General features: G+C 43.9%; 1 protein-coding gene across 1 annotated transcript in view; it reads left to right on the forward strand.

Annotated features, from left to right (window-relative positions):
* The window catches only part of LOC144678871 (dynein axonemal heavy chain 11-like), a 552140-nt gene that overhangs the window by 170709 nt on the left and 363821 nt on the right, over positions 1-17610 (forward strand). Inside the window, exons 27-29 of the mRNA XM_078538870.1 lie at positions 693-784; positions 3131-3257; positions 8375-8527. Coding sequence (XP_078394996.1) covers positions 693-784; positions 3131-3257; positions 8375-8527 — 372 coding nt within the window. The remainder of the gene's footprint in view (positions 1-692; positions 785-3130; positions 3258-8374; positions 8528-17610) is intronic.

Raw genomic sequence — 17610 nt, forward strand, 5'->3', positions numbered from 1 at the left:
GGGAAGTAAGGGCGGTTTCAGTCAGACCATAGAAACTCAGCTCTGTGAGTTTGGGAGGGGCTGAGGGTTGAATGAAAGGACGTGTGATCTTGCTTTGTGTTATATTCGAATAAAGTGTTTGGAACTTGGATTGATCAAAACCTATTGGTGGTAAAAGATAGAAATCTCCACATTGTTGGGACCATGTAACACGTGGTGTCAGAATTGGGATCAAGTCTCTAAAGTAAAAGATGAAGGAAATATTGAGAGAACTGGTGCAGACCATACAACCTCTGCCAGAAGCCCCTGTGCTCGCACAAGAGAGGACCACCCAGATCCTTGAGGCCCAGTAGGAGACCACCTGACTACTCATGAAGGAGGCTGACCAGAGTTGAGTAGTTGACACAATACGTCTTCTGGATTTTATGCTCCCAGCCTGTCAAACTCATTGAGCTCAGTCTCTTGCTCTCTCACTGAGCTCAGTCTCTCTCGTGCCCTCTCCCACTCACTGAGCTCAGACTTTCTCTTTTCCCCTCCCTCCTTTAATGTTGACCTGGCAGGGGAATGTTTGAAATTCTACTCCCACTGCAGGTGTGGTTATTTTTAAAGGGGGCCATATCTTTACTCATGGACCTGAACCCTAATTCACCCTGCTACATTAGTTATTAATTCATATCTAAACAATTATTCCTGCTTTTACTTTTTTAATAAAGGAATTAATGTCTGAAACAGCCCAAACAAAGAATGTTATTGAAGCAACAAATAAACCAAAATTATATGAAAAACTCGAAGCTCTCCAGCAAAGGTAAGATTTTAAAAATACTGCGTTTAACACATTCAGGTGTGTATGCTTACAGCCAGGTGTTTCTACCCTTTCTTGTTGATTTGGGCCCCTTATACTTAAAAGGTGGATAGTTGGAGAGAATCGTTTCACTTTTGAGAAATAATAGTTCTTTTCTTCGATAAAATGTATTTTTTTTCCCCTGACAGTATTGTAGACTGAGCTCTAAGGGTAATTCTGCACCACTGAGGGACTCCACCACTGCAAAACCAGAAATTAATTGATTACAGTGGGACATTTCCTGTAGCACCCAAAGGGAAGGCGCTGCATTTAAAGGGACGGAAGCCCTAAAAGGAACAGAATAAAATCTAATGTTAATGGCTTGGAATAATGCCATATTGGATAGAAATAGCTGATGTAAGAGGGGCATGCAAATGGGCTGTTAATACCACCAAATTTTGGACATTAAAGTTTCTAGAACCTTCTTAATACTTTTGGGACAGACAGAACACTTCCAATTACAGCAAAAATTGCGTAATTTCTTAATTGTTTGTTTCTGTTAAATACATTATCAAGCAAACGAAGAACAAAATTCATAGTAATTTCTAAAAGGCATTTAAAGATGATAAGAAAAGCTAGGAATTCTGGAAATAACAATAGGAATTAGAAATTGCTGGAAAAATATTTCAAGTCTGCCAGCATCTGGAAAGAGGTGGGAATCTTATTGATTCTGTTGAACGATGGCCAGTAGAAATCTGTTTTTTTCCCTTTCTGAATATTGTTGGGTCTGCTTTTCTTCATTTTCTGTTTTTCTTTCAATAAGCCTGAAGAATGGATTTCCCATAAACTCAATGGAACTGTCAGAGTATGACGATTTTCTGCCCCTATTATCTCACACCACTATTGACCCAACATGTTTTCTGGGCCCTTTTTAAAACTGTGCATTAAAGACACGAATGATCTTCATGTCCAGTGTGTTTGAGCATGCTCAGTGCCCAGTAACAAGGTGAAAGAAAAAGAGAAGCACCATGATGTTGGGTCTCTTGTCGCTTTTGAGTTATCCCAGGAATTTTGGGGCTTCTCTTCAGTCAGGGGTGGCATGCCTGGAACTACAACAAAAGAAAGGGACATAGGTTGGAGGAAGTTTTTCCTGTATTCCAGTCTCATCTCCCTCCACATATGCCAGAAGGGAACCCAACTGCAAAAGCATTGCAAGAGCTTGGTCATGGACCTTTCACCTGGATTCCCTTAGAGCAGAGGATCTGGGGGGGTGCAAGGCAGCAAGGCTGTGGAAGCCTAAGAAGATAAGGAAGCATCTGGGTCCAGAGGCATTCTGTTTGCTGTTTGTAGATAGCAGTGAGAAGGCTGACAGACTTCTCAGTGCTACATTTCCACCCTAATTTCTAGATCCTGCCCAGATGCAGGCCTGCAGTTGAGTTGATTTTGTATTCTAAAGATCTCAATCCAGAAATATAGATGGGTTCAGGTTTCTGCATGCAGAATGCACTTCAGATATGCGCTGTGTACCGGTGCCCAGGGAAAGAGAAACTCTCTCACTCTCATGCTGAATGCACAATATACATAATTCTCATTCCTCGTTTTGAAGGCAATAGGATTATATTGAAAACATTTAATTATAACTTAATTAGAAAGAACTTGCATTTACATTGCACCTTTCATGTTCTCGGCATTTCAGTATGCTTCACAGTCAATTTTTACATTTTTTTCGTGAGATGTGAGCGTTGCTGACAAGGACAGCATTTATTGCCCATCCCTAATTACGCTGAAGTGGTGGTGAGCCACCTTCTTGAACAGCTGCAGTCCATGAGGTGTAGGTACACCCACAACGGTGTTAGGATGAAAATTCCAGGATTTTGATCCAACAACAGTGAAACAACAGTGATATATTTCCAAATCAGGATGGCGTGTGGCTTGGAGGCGAACTTGCAGGTGGTGCTGTTCCCATGCGTCTGCTACCCATGCCCTTCTTGGTGGCAGGGGTTGCGGATTTAGAAGTTGCTGTCAAAGGAGCCTTGGTGAATTGCTGCACTGTATCTTGCAGATGGTACACACACTGCTGCTACTGTGCATCAATGGTGGAGGGTATGAATGTTTATGGCGGCGGATGAGGTGCCAATCAAGTGGGCTGCTTTGCCCTGGATTGTGTTGAGCTTTTTGAGTGTTGTTGGAGCTGCACTCATCCAGGCAAGTGGGATCTATTCCATCACACTCTTGACTTGACCCTTGTAGATGGTGGACTGCCTTAGAGAGTCAGAAGGTTTACTAAGTATTTTAAATATTTTTGAAATGTGGTCACAGTTCTAATCAAGGGAAATTAAGGTGCAATTGAATATCTCTTTTTTCCTGTAGGTTAGCCCTATGTGAAAAAGCTTTAGCTGAGTATCTTGAAACTAAGCGTTTAGCTTTCCCGAGGTTTTACTTTGTGTCCTCGGCAGACCTACTGGATATCCTTTCCAAAGGAACACAGCCTGTACAGGTATGCAATCAAGTGATTTGTTGTTTCTAGTATTATGCAAAAACTATAAGAAAAGCTACAGAATTGTTTACATCTTTTCTGCATTGCAGAAATCAGAGGACTGATCTTGCAAGTTCATGCAGCTGACAGTCGAGATCCCCTGCCAACAGTGCGCACTCGGCAAATAATTAGCATATTGAAAAATATGTCAAAGCCAATAGTAATCCATGCAATTACAGCTAAAGAATGGATTGTTTGTAAAGGGTCTGGATCAGAGCCATTAATTCATTTTTGAAACTGTCAGACAAGAATATTGATATAATTGAAGCACTGTTTGAGTTTTTCACTGTTTGATTCAGTGGTGTCAAGGAAAGGTGATGAGGATTGAATAGGTCGTTGTTCTATTTTGAATGTTGGTCTCTTGAGAACTGCAGTGGTATTATGGAAAGGTATGCACCATTGAAATGCAAAAATATAATTTGATTTCCAGGGCTTAATAAAAGGCTAAAAATGTTTTTGTGATATTATCATAACAATCCTTAACAGACTTGTATTAAAATTCTCTCCCAACTTAGGTGGCATTGATCCATTTATTTTGATATTATTTAACAGGCTGGATTTAATGTTGACAGACAAAACTTTCAGTGAAAAAAAATCACCAAATATACTAATAGATTAATGATATAAAAATGTGTATTTGCTTGTCTTAAAAATACAATATCCACTAGATTGTAATGAAGAAAACTCTTGGCACTCTCAAAAAATGTGCTGAATTACTAACATTGAGTTCGCCCACTGTAGTTTGTGTAAGATTTCATTTAATGACTGTTAATATGGTGGAGTTTGTAACTCCGGATGCAGTGAAACTGTTACTTGTTAATCAATACGGAGAATTTATTATTGTCCTCTGATAAATATTGTATAATATGTCATATAATGTATAAAATATTCTATAATATAATCTGTTCCTCACAGAGAGAGAGAGAAATTATTTTTATCCAATCAAAGTCTGCATGATACTGGAATTTCATTAGAATTATAACATGATCCTGCATAAAAGATCTGTTAATGATTTAGGATTGATAGTCGCATTTCTTTTTCTCTTATTTTTATTGTTAACTTTCCCCTTCTCCTCCTTCTCTTGATGACATTGAGTCCTTGCTGGAATACAGTTTCATGGGTAGTGAGCACCCTCTGGTACTTGCATAACTTCATGCATGATCTGGATTGTGGGTACTGGCTATGGGAATTGTCCATTCAAACTAGGCCCTGTCCTCTCCAATGTTGGCAGAAGTAAACTTTCCACAGAGTCTTTGTATAACAAATACGAGATTGGGCATTCCTTAATTTACAGTCCTTCCGATAGAGGTGCTGACCTCGATATTTGGGGGAGGTAGAGAGGTTACATGTCTGCGACTGGGTAAACTGGAAATAGTGGAAAGGTGAAGATATTGCTGAATTTTTCACTATGACTGCATTATTTTTTTTAACTCCACTTACCACCTGGCAGCTGTCCAGATTGAGAGGCTGGTTAACTGCTGGGCAGGAAAGCCTGCAGTAGAAGGCTACAGCTAGCAGCTGTCACCAGCAAAGAAGACCAAGGATTGGTGGGTAGGGAGGTGATGGTTGAATTGCCTCCCTGAGGAGGGAAAGAACATCAGGGGATTTGGTCACCGGATAGTGTGCATTTCAGGGGTGGGGGTGGTCACGGTCATCGGCTGGTCACAGAGAGGGAGAGACCACAGTCAAAAATTGCTTCAGGAGCTGGGGTTTGGGTAGCGGGGAAGCATTCCTGCTGGCCTGGCCCACACTCAGTGCCCTAAATAGCACTCACCTGCTGGATCAGGCAGCATTCCTCTCCCCCTTGCCCCATGCCTCTTCCACTGCCACCTGCCCCCTCTCCCCACCCCTGCCCCTACCCCTGGCCCCGGCCCTTTAGCTGCTGGGTTCCCCAAGGCCTGGAAAACCCAGTCTGCAGTCGTTTCTTTTAAATGGCTCCCAAGATATGAGCAATGGAACTTCATTTAAATATTAAACCACTGATCAGCCTCTCCAGAGTAGGTTATTTAGCTGACCCCTAAAGCTTCTGCAGTTGAACCTGAGGTAAGTATGTTCATATTGGAGTTGGGATTCATAGTTTTAAACCATTTAACCTCTTCTACCCCCCTCCCCTCAGGGCCCTTTTCCATCCATCATGGGCCGGTGGAGGTTAAAGTCTCTCACTGAGACCTGTTGTTGTACTCTTATTGACCTCAGGCTGAGCTCAATGGCAGGCGAGGGCCAGGATTTTCTGTGTCCACCGGCGTCAGGCGTGTTCAGTGGTACGACCTGTTTCATCAAGGTGTGAAACCAGTTTGCGATCATCCGCTTAGCCCGCTGACCATCGTGATGTTTCCCACCAGCGGACGTTGGGAAATTCATTGAAATACATCAGCATATCATTATGAGGCCAGCCCGCCGGACTCATCGCCCTGCTCCCCCCCATCCCACACCGCTGGATCGTCTGCCCATGTTGGCGGGAAAACACGCCAATGTGTTTCACAACAGCACATAAGCGACGTTTCACCTGGCGGCCTGCAGTTTGCTTGGGACTTCAAGGTTTGTTTGCCTACCTTGCTTCTGTCAGCACTCGCAGTCATCAGCACCAGGCTTCACAGACAACACCACATCACTTTTAGGGGGACTCATGGGTAGGTCTCTACCTACCAGATCAGCCATATGTGGGTGGCTTTTCAATGGCTGCGGTAGTAGAGCTTGCTTGGGGAAGGGGGAGAAGTGGCCTCAGGCAAGGAAAGAGGCTGCAGGACGAGAGCTGTACTGGGGAAGGAGGGTATCCCAGGGTATTTGTGGGGTCACATGTTGACCTGTGCAAGTGGCCTCAAAATAATGAGAGCTGAGGAGGCAGTCACCAGAGGAGATGAGGCCAAATGGACATGTGAGGGAGTGTGTGAGAATGGGTGGTGATGTTCCTTGAGCTGGCAGTGAGTGAGATGCCAGTGAATGTGTGATGTGCTTGAGTGTGTGAGTTTAGAATGATGAGTTGTTTGCCATATCCTGGTGCACGGATGGGATCATTCATTCTCTATCTGCATTGGATGGCCAACCTCTTCTGTACAACATTGGCACTGACCACCGCTGCTATTGCCTACCAAGCTGGAGTGGTAATGTAGCTGCCCCTCCTGTGGCCAGAGCGGGGGTAAAGGACATTACAGCGGGCCTCCATGACCTCCCAAAAGGCACTCAAAGGCTGTAGTCGTCTTTCGGGGCCATGTTCTCTTTGCTGCAGTCCTGGGCTGGGAGCACTGTGCGCGGCTATACTTTAAATATGGTGCCTGGCGTGATGAAGCGGCGAGGTGACGACGTGGCGGGTGAATAAGAGCCCGCCCGCCATGGAAACGGCATGTTTCCCCCGAATGTATAAGTAATGCAGCAGGTTTGGGACAATACTGTATGAGAACCCGCCAGCATGGCCGGCGGGTAAAATGTCGTTTTACTCGCCCGCCACCACACTTAGTGCAAATCTGGGACGATTCTGCCAGGAATCAAACTGAGAACCAGTCTATAGTCCAGTCTGCCTTGACCAAATGTGTTTTCAGAGGCAAATAACTTTTGTTTAATTTCCATGGTATCTTTTTCACGGACAGCATTATGTTGTGTGTAGTTACTACTTTGTATTACAAAGACAAGGTTTAAACATTTAAATTAGCATACAAATCCTATTCTATATATAGGTGTTCTCTGTAAACACTAGTTAGTTGCAGCTATTTGAATGGTGTGAGCACTTTCAAAACAACCATCTTTTTTTTACTAAACAAGCACTGTCTGTGAATTTCTGTTGTGTCATGACAATTTAATTGTCTAAAAACTGCAAGTGCACAAGGTGGCTATTGTGCTTTTAATTGTTTTGGACAGTTCCACTGTTGAAGGCGTAGACTACAACAGTGAAATTTAGCACAATAATTAGTTTGTTATTGAAGTAAATTTATGTTTTTGGCTTTTTTCGTTTATGATTGCAACAAATGGTAGCAACTTATTTTGCTCAGACTTTTGATTTTCATTATTTTATTATTGTAATCAGATTTACAGTTCTTGAAGGCTTGATCATACGAAACAGTAATTCAGTGAATCCACAGCCCCCTCACCTTGTGTGCTGAGTTTTGCCATGCTGTCCTGCCCCCGCATCATGGCTAAAAAGCTGCGGGGTGGGGAGCGAGCCCGCCCACGATCCCTACTGCTGCCCTGCAGCAATTTAAAGATGGGAGCAGTGTTAATCACCTTAAGGCAAAATTTCAGCCCCATCTTAGCTGCCAGCCAACCAGATTGGGCTGGGCTTTCTGCAAGTGGGGTTAGAAGGTTCAGGGGCTGAGTTCTAGGAGCTGGGGGAGGGTTAAAGGAGGGTACCTGTGATGGGCCCAGGGGATCCACAAAGAAGGTTCCCCTCCTCCTTGCCTGACGTCAGCCCATGCAGCTAAAGCTGCCAGGCGTCCTACATGGTGTTGCCCCCCCCGCCACCACCACCCACTGCAGATGAAATACCAGCAGGGACGGCTGTGGTCCTTAAATAGCCATTAATTGGCTGTGTAAGGGTCTCAATAGGCCCAAGAGTGGTCGGGCCGCCCCCGCCCCCAGTAAAATTTCACACTGGTTGGGGGGTCTGAATTGGGGGCCCCTCATGATTTTGGACACCTCTATCGATTCTCCTGTTAGCCCTCTCCTCTCCAAGAAGAATAGTCCCAACTTCTCCAATTTATCTTGGGAGGTGGGTGGTTAGTGGTGGGAAAGTCACCTGCTGGATTTTAGGTGCCTCCCCACCTTCAAATTCGATGGCAGGGGAACAAAAATCCAGGCCATTTTGTGTTGGTTAGAGAATTGGTGCTGCACAGTTGTAGACCTATCTGTGACTTAGATTCTGTGCTGGGAGTGCACGATGAACAAATTTGCTTTTAAGAGGTTTCCACAATGTAGGTTAGGATAGCAAAGTCACTGCTTTTTGTGTAACATCATACCAGCAAAAAAATATATTGTTTCAGTTAAGATTTTGCCATAAAGTTGCTGACAGAATGAACTACACTTGGTATCCTGAGGTTGTCCTTTTAATCTCTCAGCCACAGCCTAATTGTGAAAATATTGTATTTTAGGTTACTCGCCACCTTGCTAAACTCTTTGATAACATGGCTGACCTTAAATTTGGAGAAGATGGAGAAAAGGCAATAAATAAGACTGCGATAGGAATGTACAGTAGAGAGAAGGAATATGTGCCATTTCAAGCAAAGTGTAAATGCACTGGGCAGGTAAGACTGATAAAAGACTTGCAGTTCACAACCTCAGGATGTCCCAAAGCTCTTAAAGACAAATGAGTATTTTTGATGTATAGCCATTGTTGTAATGCAGGGAACAAGGCTGCCAATTTGTGCACCTCGGGGTCCCACAAACAGCAATGTGATAATGACCAGATAATCTATGTATTAAATGTGAATTCAAAATCACGGAATTGTTGCGGTGCAGAAGTAGGCCATTCAGCCCTTCGTATCTGCACCGCCTCTCTGAATGAGCATTATGATTCAGTGCAATTCTCCTGCCTTTTCCCTGTAATCCACATTGTTTCAATGAAGTACTCATCTAAAGCCCTCTTGAATGCCTCGATTGAGCCTGTCTCCACCACAATTCCAGGCAGTACATTCCAGAATCAAACCATTCGCTGTGTGAAATTTTTTTTCTCACATCACATTCGCTTCTTTTGCAAACCACTTCAAATCTGTGCCCTCTCGTTCTCAATCCTTTTATGAACAGTTTCTCCCTATCTGTCCAACCCCCTCATGATTTTGAACACTTCTATCAAATCTCCTCTTAGCCCTCTCCTCTCCAAGAAGAATAGCCCCAACTTCTCCAATTTATCTTCGTAACTGAAGTTTCTCATTCCTGGAACCATTCTCGTAAACCTCTCCTGCGCTCTCTCCAATGCATTCACACCCTTCCTATAGTGTGGCGCCCAGAACTGTACACAATACTCCAGCTAAGGTCTAAATATTGTCCTATACAAGTTCAGCATAACCTCCTTATCCTTGTACTGTGCCCCTATTGATAAAGCCTAGGATACTGTATGTTTTATTAACTGCTCTCTCTACATGTCCTGCCATCTTCTATGACTTATGCACATATACACCAGGACCCTCTGCTCCTGCACACGCTTTAGAGTCATACGCCTTGTTTTATACAGTCTCTCCTGTTCTTCCTACCAAAAGGAATCACCTCACACTTCTCTGCATTGAACTTCATCTACCACCTAACTGCCCACTCCGCCAACTTATCTATGTCCTTTTGAAGTTCTTCACTGTCCTCCTCACAGTTTACAATGCTTCCCAGTTTTGTATCATCCGCAAACATTGAAATTGACCCCTGCACACCAAGACCCAGATCATTAATATGCATCAGGAAAAACAAGGGTCCCAAAACCGACTCCTGGGGAACTCCACTACAAACCTTCCCCCAGCCGGAAAAATATCTATTAACCATTACTCGCTGCGTCCTATTACTCAGCCAATTTTGTATCCACATTGCTACTATCCCTTTTATTCCATGAACTGTAACTTTTCTCGCAAGTGTGTTGTGTGGCACTATATCAGATGCCTTTTGGAAGTCCATGTACACCACATAAACAGCATTACCCTCATTAACTCTCTCTGTTACCTCTTCAAAGAACTCCAGCAAGTTAGTTAAGCGCAATTTTCCCTTAAGAAATCCATTGTGGCTCTTCCTAATCAGCTCCCATTTTTCGATGTGACTATTAATTCCATCTCGAATAATTGTTTCCAGAAGCTTCCCCACCACCGAAGTTAAACTCACTGGTCCGTAATTGCTGGGTTTATCCTTACGACCTTTTTTGAACAAGGGCATAATGTTTGCAATTCTCCAGTCCTCTGGCACCACCCCTGAGTCTAGGCAAGGCTGAAAGATCATGGTCAGTGCCTCTGCAGTTTCCACTCTCACTTCCTTCAATACCCTTGCATGTATCTCATCTGGTCCCGGTGCCTTGTCACCTTTAAATACCGACAGTTTATCCAATACCACCTCCTTATCAATTTTGAACCCTTTCAGTCACAGAGTTTCCTCCTCTGTCACCATGGCTTGGGTAGCATCTGTTCCTTTGATAAAGACAGATGCAAAGTGTTCATTTAACTCCTCAGCCATGCCCCCTGCCTCCATGTGTAAATCTCCTTTTTGGCCCCTAATCAGCCCTACGACTCCTTTTACCACCCTTTTACTATTTATGTGCCTAGAGAAGACTTTAGGATTCCCCTTTATGTTGGCTGCCAGTCTTTTCTTATGACCCCTCTTTGTGTCTCTTATTTGCTTCTTCACCTCTCCTCTGAACTTTCTGTATTCAGCTTGGTTCTCAGTTGTATTTCCTACCCGACACCTGTCATAAACACACTTTTTCTTCTTTTTCTTAATTTCTATCTCCTTTTTCGTCCAGGGGGCTTAGGATTTATTTGCCCTCCCTTTGCTTTTTGAGGGAATATACCTTGACTGTGCCTGAACCATTTCTTCTTTGAAGGTAGCCCAATTTTCAGCTACAGTTTTTCCCGCCAACCTTTGGTTCCAGACTGTCTGGCCCAGCTCCATTTTGGCCCTGTTGAAGTCAGCTCTTCCCCAGTTAATTATTCTTACTCTGGATTGCCCGTTGTCCTTTTCTACAGTCATCCTAAACCATATGATACAACGATCACTGTCTCCTAAATGTTCCCCCGCTGACACTTTATCTACTTGGCCCACCTCATTTCCAAAAATCAGGTCTAGCAGTGCCTCCTTTCTTGTTGGACTGGACACATACTGCTGTAAAAAATTCTCCTGGACATACTCTAGGAACTCTTGCACCTCGTTGCCCTTTACACTACCATTATCCCATCCCAGTCTACATTTGGGTAATTAAAGTCCCCCATTATAACAACTCTATAATGTTTGCACCTCTCTGTAATTTCCATGCAGATTTGTTCTTCTACATCCTTTCCTATAGACTACACCGAGCAGCATAATTGCACCCTTTTTGTTCCTAAACTCCAGCCAAATTGATTCTGTATTTAAACCCTCTGGGACAACCTCTTTCTCCAGCACTGCAGTGCTCTCCTTAACCAATACAGCCACCCCTCTTCCTTTTCTTCCTGCCCTACCTTTCCTGAACACCTTGTACCCAGGAATATTTAACACCCAGTCCTGCCCTTCCTTGAGCCAGTCATCTGCTATTGCCACAACATCATAATTCTGCCTGGCAGTCTGTGCCCAGTCTTATTTATTATACTCCGTGCATTCACATGATGCAGTCCATGTCCAAATCCAGCAAGACCAGGACAAGATCCAGGCTTGGGCTGACAAGTGGCAAGTAACATTCGCACCACACAAGTGCCAGGCAATGACCATCTCCAACAAGAGAGAATCTAACCATCGCCCCATGACATTCAATGGCATTTACCATCACTGAATCCCCCACTATCAACATCCTGGGGGTGACCATTGACCAGAAACAGAACTGGACTAGTCATATAGATACTGTGGCTACAAGAGCAGGTCAGAGGCTAGGAATCCTGCGATGAGTAATTCACCTCCTGATTTCCCAAAGCCTGTCCACCATCTACAATGCTCAAGTCAGCAATGTGATCGAAACATAGAAACTAAGAGCAGGAGTAGGCCATTTGGCCCTTCGAGCCTGCTCCGCCATTCAAAATGATCATGGCTGATCCTATACCTCAATGTCAAATTCCCACTTTCTCTCCATACCCCTTGATGCCCCTAATATCCAAAGATTTATCAATTTCTTTCTTGAATATACTCAGTGACCCGGCTTCCACAGCCTTCTGTGGGAGAGAATTCTACAGGTTGACCACCCTCTGAGTGAAGAAATCTTTCCTCATCTCAGTCTTAAATGGCCTGCCCTGTATCCTGAGACTGTGGCCCCTGGTTCTAGACTTCCCAGCCAGGGGAAACATCCTCTCTGCATCCAGTCTGTCTAGCCCTGTTAGAATTTTATACATTTCAATCAGATCCCCTCTCGTTCTTCTAAACTCTAGTGAATACAGGCCCAGTGAAACCAATCTCTTCTCATACGACAGTCCTGCCATCCCCGGTATCAACTTAGTGAACCTTTGCTGCACTCCCTCTATGGCAAGTATATCCTTTCTTAGGTAGGGATACAAAAACTGCATGCAATGCTTCAGGTGTGGTCTCTCCAAGGCCTTGTATAACTGCAGTAAGACATCCATACTCCTGAACTCAAATCCTCTTGCAATGAAGGCCAACATACCATCTGCCTTCCTAATTGCTTAATGCATCTGCCTATTTACTTTCATTAACTGGCGTACAAGGACATCCAGATCACTTTGTACATCCACATTTCCCAATATATCACCACTTAAATAATACTCTGCCTTTCTGTTTTTCACAGCAAAGCGTATAACTTCACATTTATCCACGTTATTTTGCATCTGCCATGTGTTTCTCCACTCACAAAACTTGTCTAAATCGCCCTGACGCCTCCTTTCATCCTCCTCACAACCCTGCCCAGTTTTGTGTCGTCAGCAAACTTGGAAATATTGCATTTGGCTTCCTCATCCAAGTCATTTATATATATCATGAATAGCTGAGGCCCAATCATTGATCCCTGCAGTACACCTCTAGTCACAGCCTGCCACCTGGAAAAAGACCCATTTATTCCCACTCTCTGTTTTTGGTCTGTCAACCAATTCTCAATCCATGCCATTATATTATCCCCAATCCCGTGTGCTTTAATTTTCCCCACTGGCCTCTGATGTGGGACCTTATCAAAAGTCTTCTTGGAATCCAAATGCACCACATCTACTCGTTCTCCCTTATCTATTCTACTAGTTACATCCTCAAAAAGCCCCAGTAGATTAGTTAAACATGATTTCCGTTTTATAAAACCATGCTGACTTTGTCTAATCCTATTAATGCATTCCAAGTGTTCTGTTACCATGTCTTTTATAATAGATTCTAGCATTTTCCCCACTACTGGCTTACTGGTCTGTAATTCTCTGCCTCCTCTTTTAAATAGTGGGGTGACATTTGCCACTCTCCGATCTGTAGGAACTGCTCCAGAGTCTATAGAATTTTGGAAGATGACCACCAATGCATCCAATATTTCCAGGGCCACTTCCTTTAGTACTTTGGGATGTAGATTATCAGGCCCTGGGGATTTTTCAGCCTTTAACTTTGTTAATTTCTCTAGCATCATTTTTTTTTACTAATACTGATTTTCTTCAATTCCTCCTTCTCACTAGACCCCTGGTTCCCTAACATTTCTGGAAAATTATTTGTGTCCTCTTTTATAAAGACAGAACCAAAATATGTGTTGAATTCTTTTGCCATTTCTGTGTTCCCCATTATAATTTCCCCCAATTTCTGACTGTTATGAACCTACATTTGCCTTTGCTAATCTTTTTCTCCTCACATATTTATAGAAGCTTTTACAGTCAGCTTTTATGGTTCCCTGCAGGTTTACTCTCATACTCCGTTTTTCCTTTCTTGATCAATCTTTTTGTCCACTTTTGCTGAATACTAAACTGCTCCCAATCCTCAGACTTGCTGCTTTTTCTGGCAATTTTATATGTCTCCTCTTTGGATCTAATACTATCCCTAATTTATTTTCTAAGCCATGGTTGAGCCACCTTTCATGTTTTTTGCGCCAGACAGGAATGAATAATTGGAAAAACTCAGCAAGTCTGGCAGCATCGGCGGAGAAGAAATCAGTCAACGTTTCGAGCCCTCATGGCCCTTCAGCAGAACTGAAGCATAGTTTCAGCAAGGGAGAAATATAAATTGGTTTAAGGTGGGTGGGGGGGAAGAGACACATTGAGGGTGTGGTGTGAGCAGATAATCAAAAGATGTCAGAGACAAAAGGGTCAAAGAGGTGTTGAAGGTGGTGGTCTTTGTCTGAGAAAAGTGCTCAGACAAAGACCACCACCTTCAACACCTCTTTGACCCTTTTGTCTCTGACATCTTTTGATTATCTGCTCACACCACACCCTCAATGTGTCTCTTCCCCCCCACCCACCTTAAACCAATTTATATTTCTCCCTTGTTGAAACTATGCTTCAGTTCTGCTGAAGGGCCATGAGGGCTCGAAACGTTGACTGATTTCTTCTCCGCCGATGCTGCCAGACTTGCTGAGTTTTTCCAGGTAATTCTGTTTTTATTTTGTTTTGGATTTCCAGCATCCGCAGTAGCTTTTAGCTTTTTGTTTTTAGGAATGAATAATTGTTGTAATTCATGCATACGTTCCTTAAATATTAGCCATTGCCTATCCACCGTCAACCCTTTCAGTAAGGTTTCCCAATCCATCATTGCCAACTCGCGCCTAGTTTCCTTTATTTAGATTCAGGACCCTAGTTTCGGATTCAACTTCTTCATTCTCCACCCTAATGAACAATTCTATCATTTTATGGTTGCTCTTCCCCAAGGACAACAAGATTGTTAATTAATCCTTTCTCATTGCACAATACCTGGTGTAGGATGGCCTGTTCTCTAGTTGGTTCCTCAACGTATTGGTCTAAAAAACCATCACGTACACATTTCAGGAAATCCCCCTCCACAGTATTATTGCTAATTTGGTTTTTCCAATCTATATGTAGATTAAAGTCACCCATGATTACAGTTGTACCCTTGTTGCATCCATCTCTAATTTCCTGTTTGTCTTCCCTGACATCTCCGTTACTGTTTGGGGGCCTATAGACAACCCCCACCAATGTTTTATGCCCTTTGGTGTTTCTTATCTCCACCCACACAGCTTCCACATCATGATTTTCTGAGCCAATATCCCTCCTCACTATTGCATTGATTTCCTCCTTTACTAACAATGCTACCCCACCCCCTTTCCCTATTTGTCTGCCCTTCCTAAATATTGAATACCCCTGGATGTTCAGCTCCCTTCCTTGGTCACCCTGCAGCCATGTCTCGTAATTGCAACTATATCATAACTATACCTATTTGTCGTGTTAGTTCATCTACCTTATTGGGAATGCTCCGTGCACTAACATACAATGTTCTTAGACTTGTTTTTTTTAACCTTGTTAGTCATCTTAGCTTTATTTTGCGCTATGACCCCATTTGTGTTTTGCCCTTGTGTTTTCTGCCTTCCACTTTTGCTTCTTACTTTTCTGTCTTTTGTTTCTATCCTTGTTTCCTCCTCCTCTGTCGCCCTGCTCAGGTTCCCACCCCCCCTGCCATTCTAGTTTAAACCCTCCCCGACTGCACTAGCAAGCATCCTCCTGAGGACATTGGTCCCAGTCCTGCCCAGATGCAACCCATCCTCTTTGTACTGGTCCTACATTCCCCAGAACCGGCCCCAATGTCCCAGGGATCTGAATCCCTCCCCTCTACACCATTTCTTCAGTCACACATTCATCTGATATTTCCTATTATTTCTACTCTCGCTTGCTGTGGCACTGGTAGTAATCCTGAGATTACTGCCTTTGAGGCCTTACTTTTTAATTTATGTCCTAACTCCCTATGTTCAACTTATAGGACCTCATCCCTTTTGTTACCAATGTCATTGGTACCAATATGTACCACGACCACTGGCTGTTAACCCCTTCAGAATGCTCTTCAGCCTCTCTGAGACATCCTTGACCCTGGCACCAGGGAGGCAACATAACTTCCTGGAGTCTCTTTTGTGGCCGCAGAAACGCCTGTCTGTTCCCCTCGCTATTGGAATGCTCTCCACTTGCCTGGATGAGTGCAGCTCCAACAACACTCAAGAAGCTGGACACTGTCCAGGACAAAGCAGCCCACTTGATTGACGTCCCATCCACAAACATTCACTCCCTCCACGACCGACGCACAGTAGCAGCAGTATGTACTATCTACAAGATACACTGCAGGAATTCACCAAGGCTGCTTAGACAGCACCTTCCAAACCCACGACCAGTACCATCTAGTAGGAGAAGGGCAGCAGATAGATGGGAACACCACCACCTGGAAGTTCCCTTCCAAGTCACTCACCATTCTGACTTGGAAATATATCACTGTCCCTTCACTGTCGTTGGGACAAAATCCTGGAACTCTCTCCCTAACAGCACTGTGGGTGTACCTCCACCACATGGGCTACTGCGGTTCAAGAAGGCAGCTCACCGTTTCTCATGGGAAACTATGGATGGGCAACAAATCACAGAATCACACAGTGCAGAAGAGGCCCTTCGGCCCATCGAGTCTGCACCGACACTTGAGAAACATCTGACCTACCTACCTAATCTCATTTACTAGCACTTGGCCCTCCTTGCCTTGAAGCCTTGAATGGTATGACATGCCAAGTGCTCATCCAGGTACTTTTTAAAGGATGTGAGGCAACCTGCCTCCACCACCCTCCCAGGCAGGGCATTCCAGACCGTCACCACCCTCTGGGTAAAAAAGTTTTTCATCACATCCCCCCTAAACCTCCTGACCCTCACCTTGAACTTATGTTCCCTCGTGACTGACCCTTCAACTAAGGGGAACAGCTGCTCCCTATCCACCCTGTCCATGCCCCTCATCATCTTGTACACCTCAATCAGGTCACACCTCAGTCTTCTCTGCTCCAACGAAAACAACCCAAGTCTATCCAACCTCTCTTCATAACTTAAATGTTTCATCCCAGGCAACATCCTGGTGAATCTCCTCTGCACCCCCTCCAGTGCAATCACATCCTTCCTATAATGTGGCGACCAGAACTGCACACAGTACTCCAGCTGTGGCCTCACCAAGGTTCTATACAACTCCAACATGACCTCCCTACTTTTGTAATCTATGCCTCGATTGATAAAGGCAAGTGTCCCATATGCCTTTTTCACCACCCCACTAACATGCCTCTCCGCCTTCAGAGATCTATGGACACACACGCCAAGGTCCCTTTGTTCTTCAGAACATCCTAGTGTCATGCTGTTCATTGAATACTTCCTTGTCAAATTACTCCTTCCAAAGTGTATCAGCTCACACTTTTCAGGGTTAAATTCCATCTGCCACTTATCTGCCCATTTGACCATCCCGTCTATATCTTCCTGTATCCCAAGACACTCAACCTCACTGTTAACCACCCGGCCAATCTTTGTGTCATCCGCACACTTACTAATCCTACCCCCCACATAGTCATCAATGTCGTTTATATAAATGACAAATAATAGGGGACCGAGCACAGATCCCTGTGGTACGCCATTGGACATTGGCTTCCAGTCACTAAAGCATCCTTCTGTCATCACCCTCTGTCTCCTACAACTAAGCCAATTTTGAATCCACATTATCAAATTACCCTGTATCCCTTGTGCATTTGCCTTCTTTATAAGTCTCCCATGTGGGACCTTGTCAAAGTCTTTGCTGAAATCCATTTAAACTACGT

This window comes from Cetorhinus maximus, chromosome 3 (genome assembly GCF_964194155.1).
Source record: "Cetorhinus maximus chromosome 3, sCetMax3.hap1.1, whole genome shotgun sequence".
Classification (NCBI taxonomy): Eukaryota; Metazoa; Chordata; class Chondrichthyes; order Lamniformes; family Cetorhinidae; genus Cetorhinus; species Cetorhinus maximus.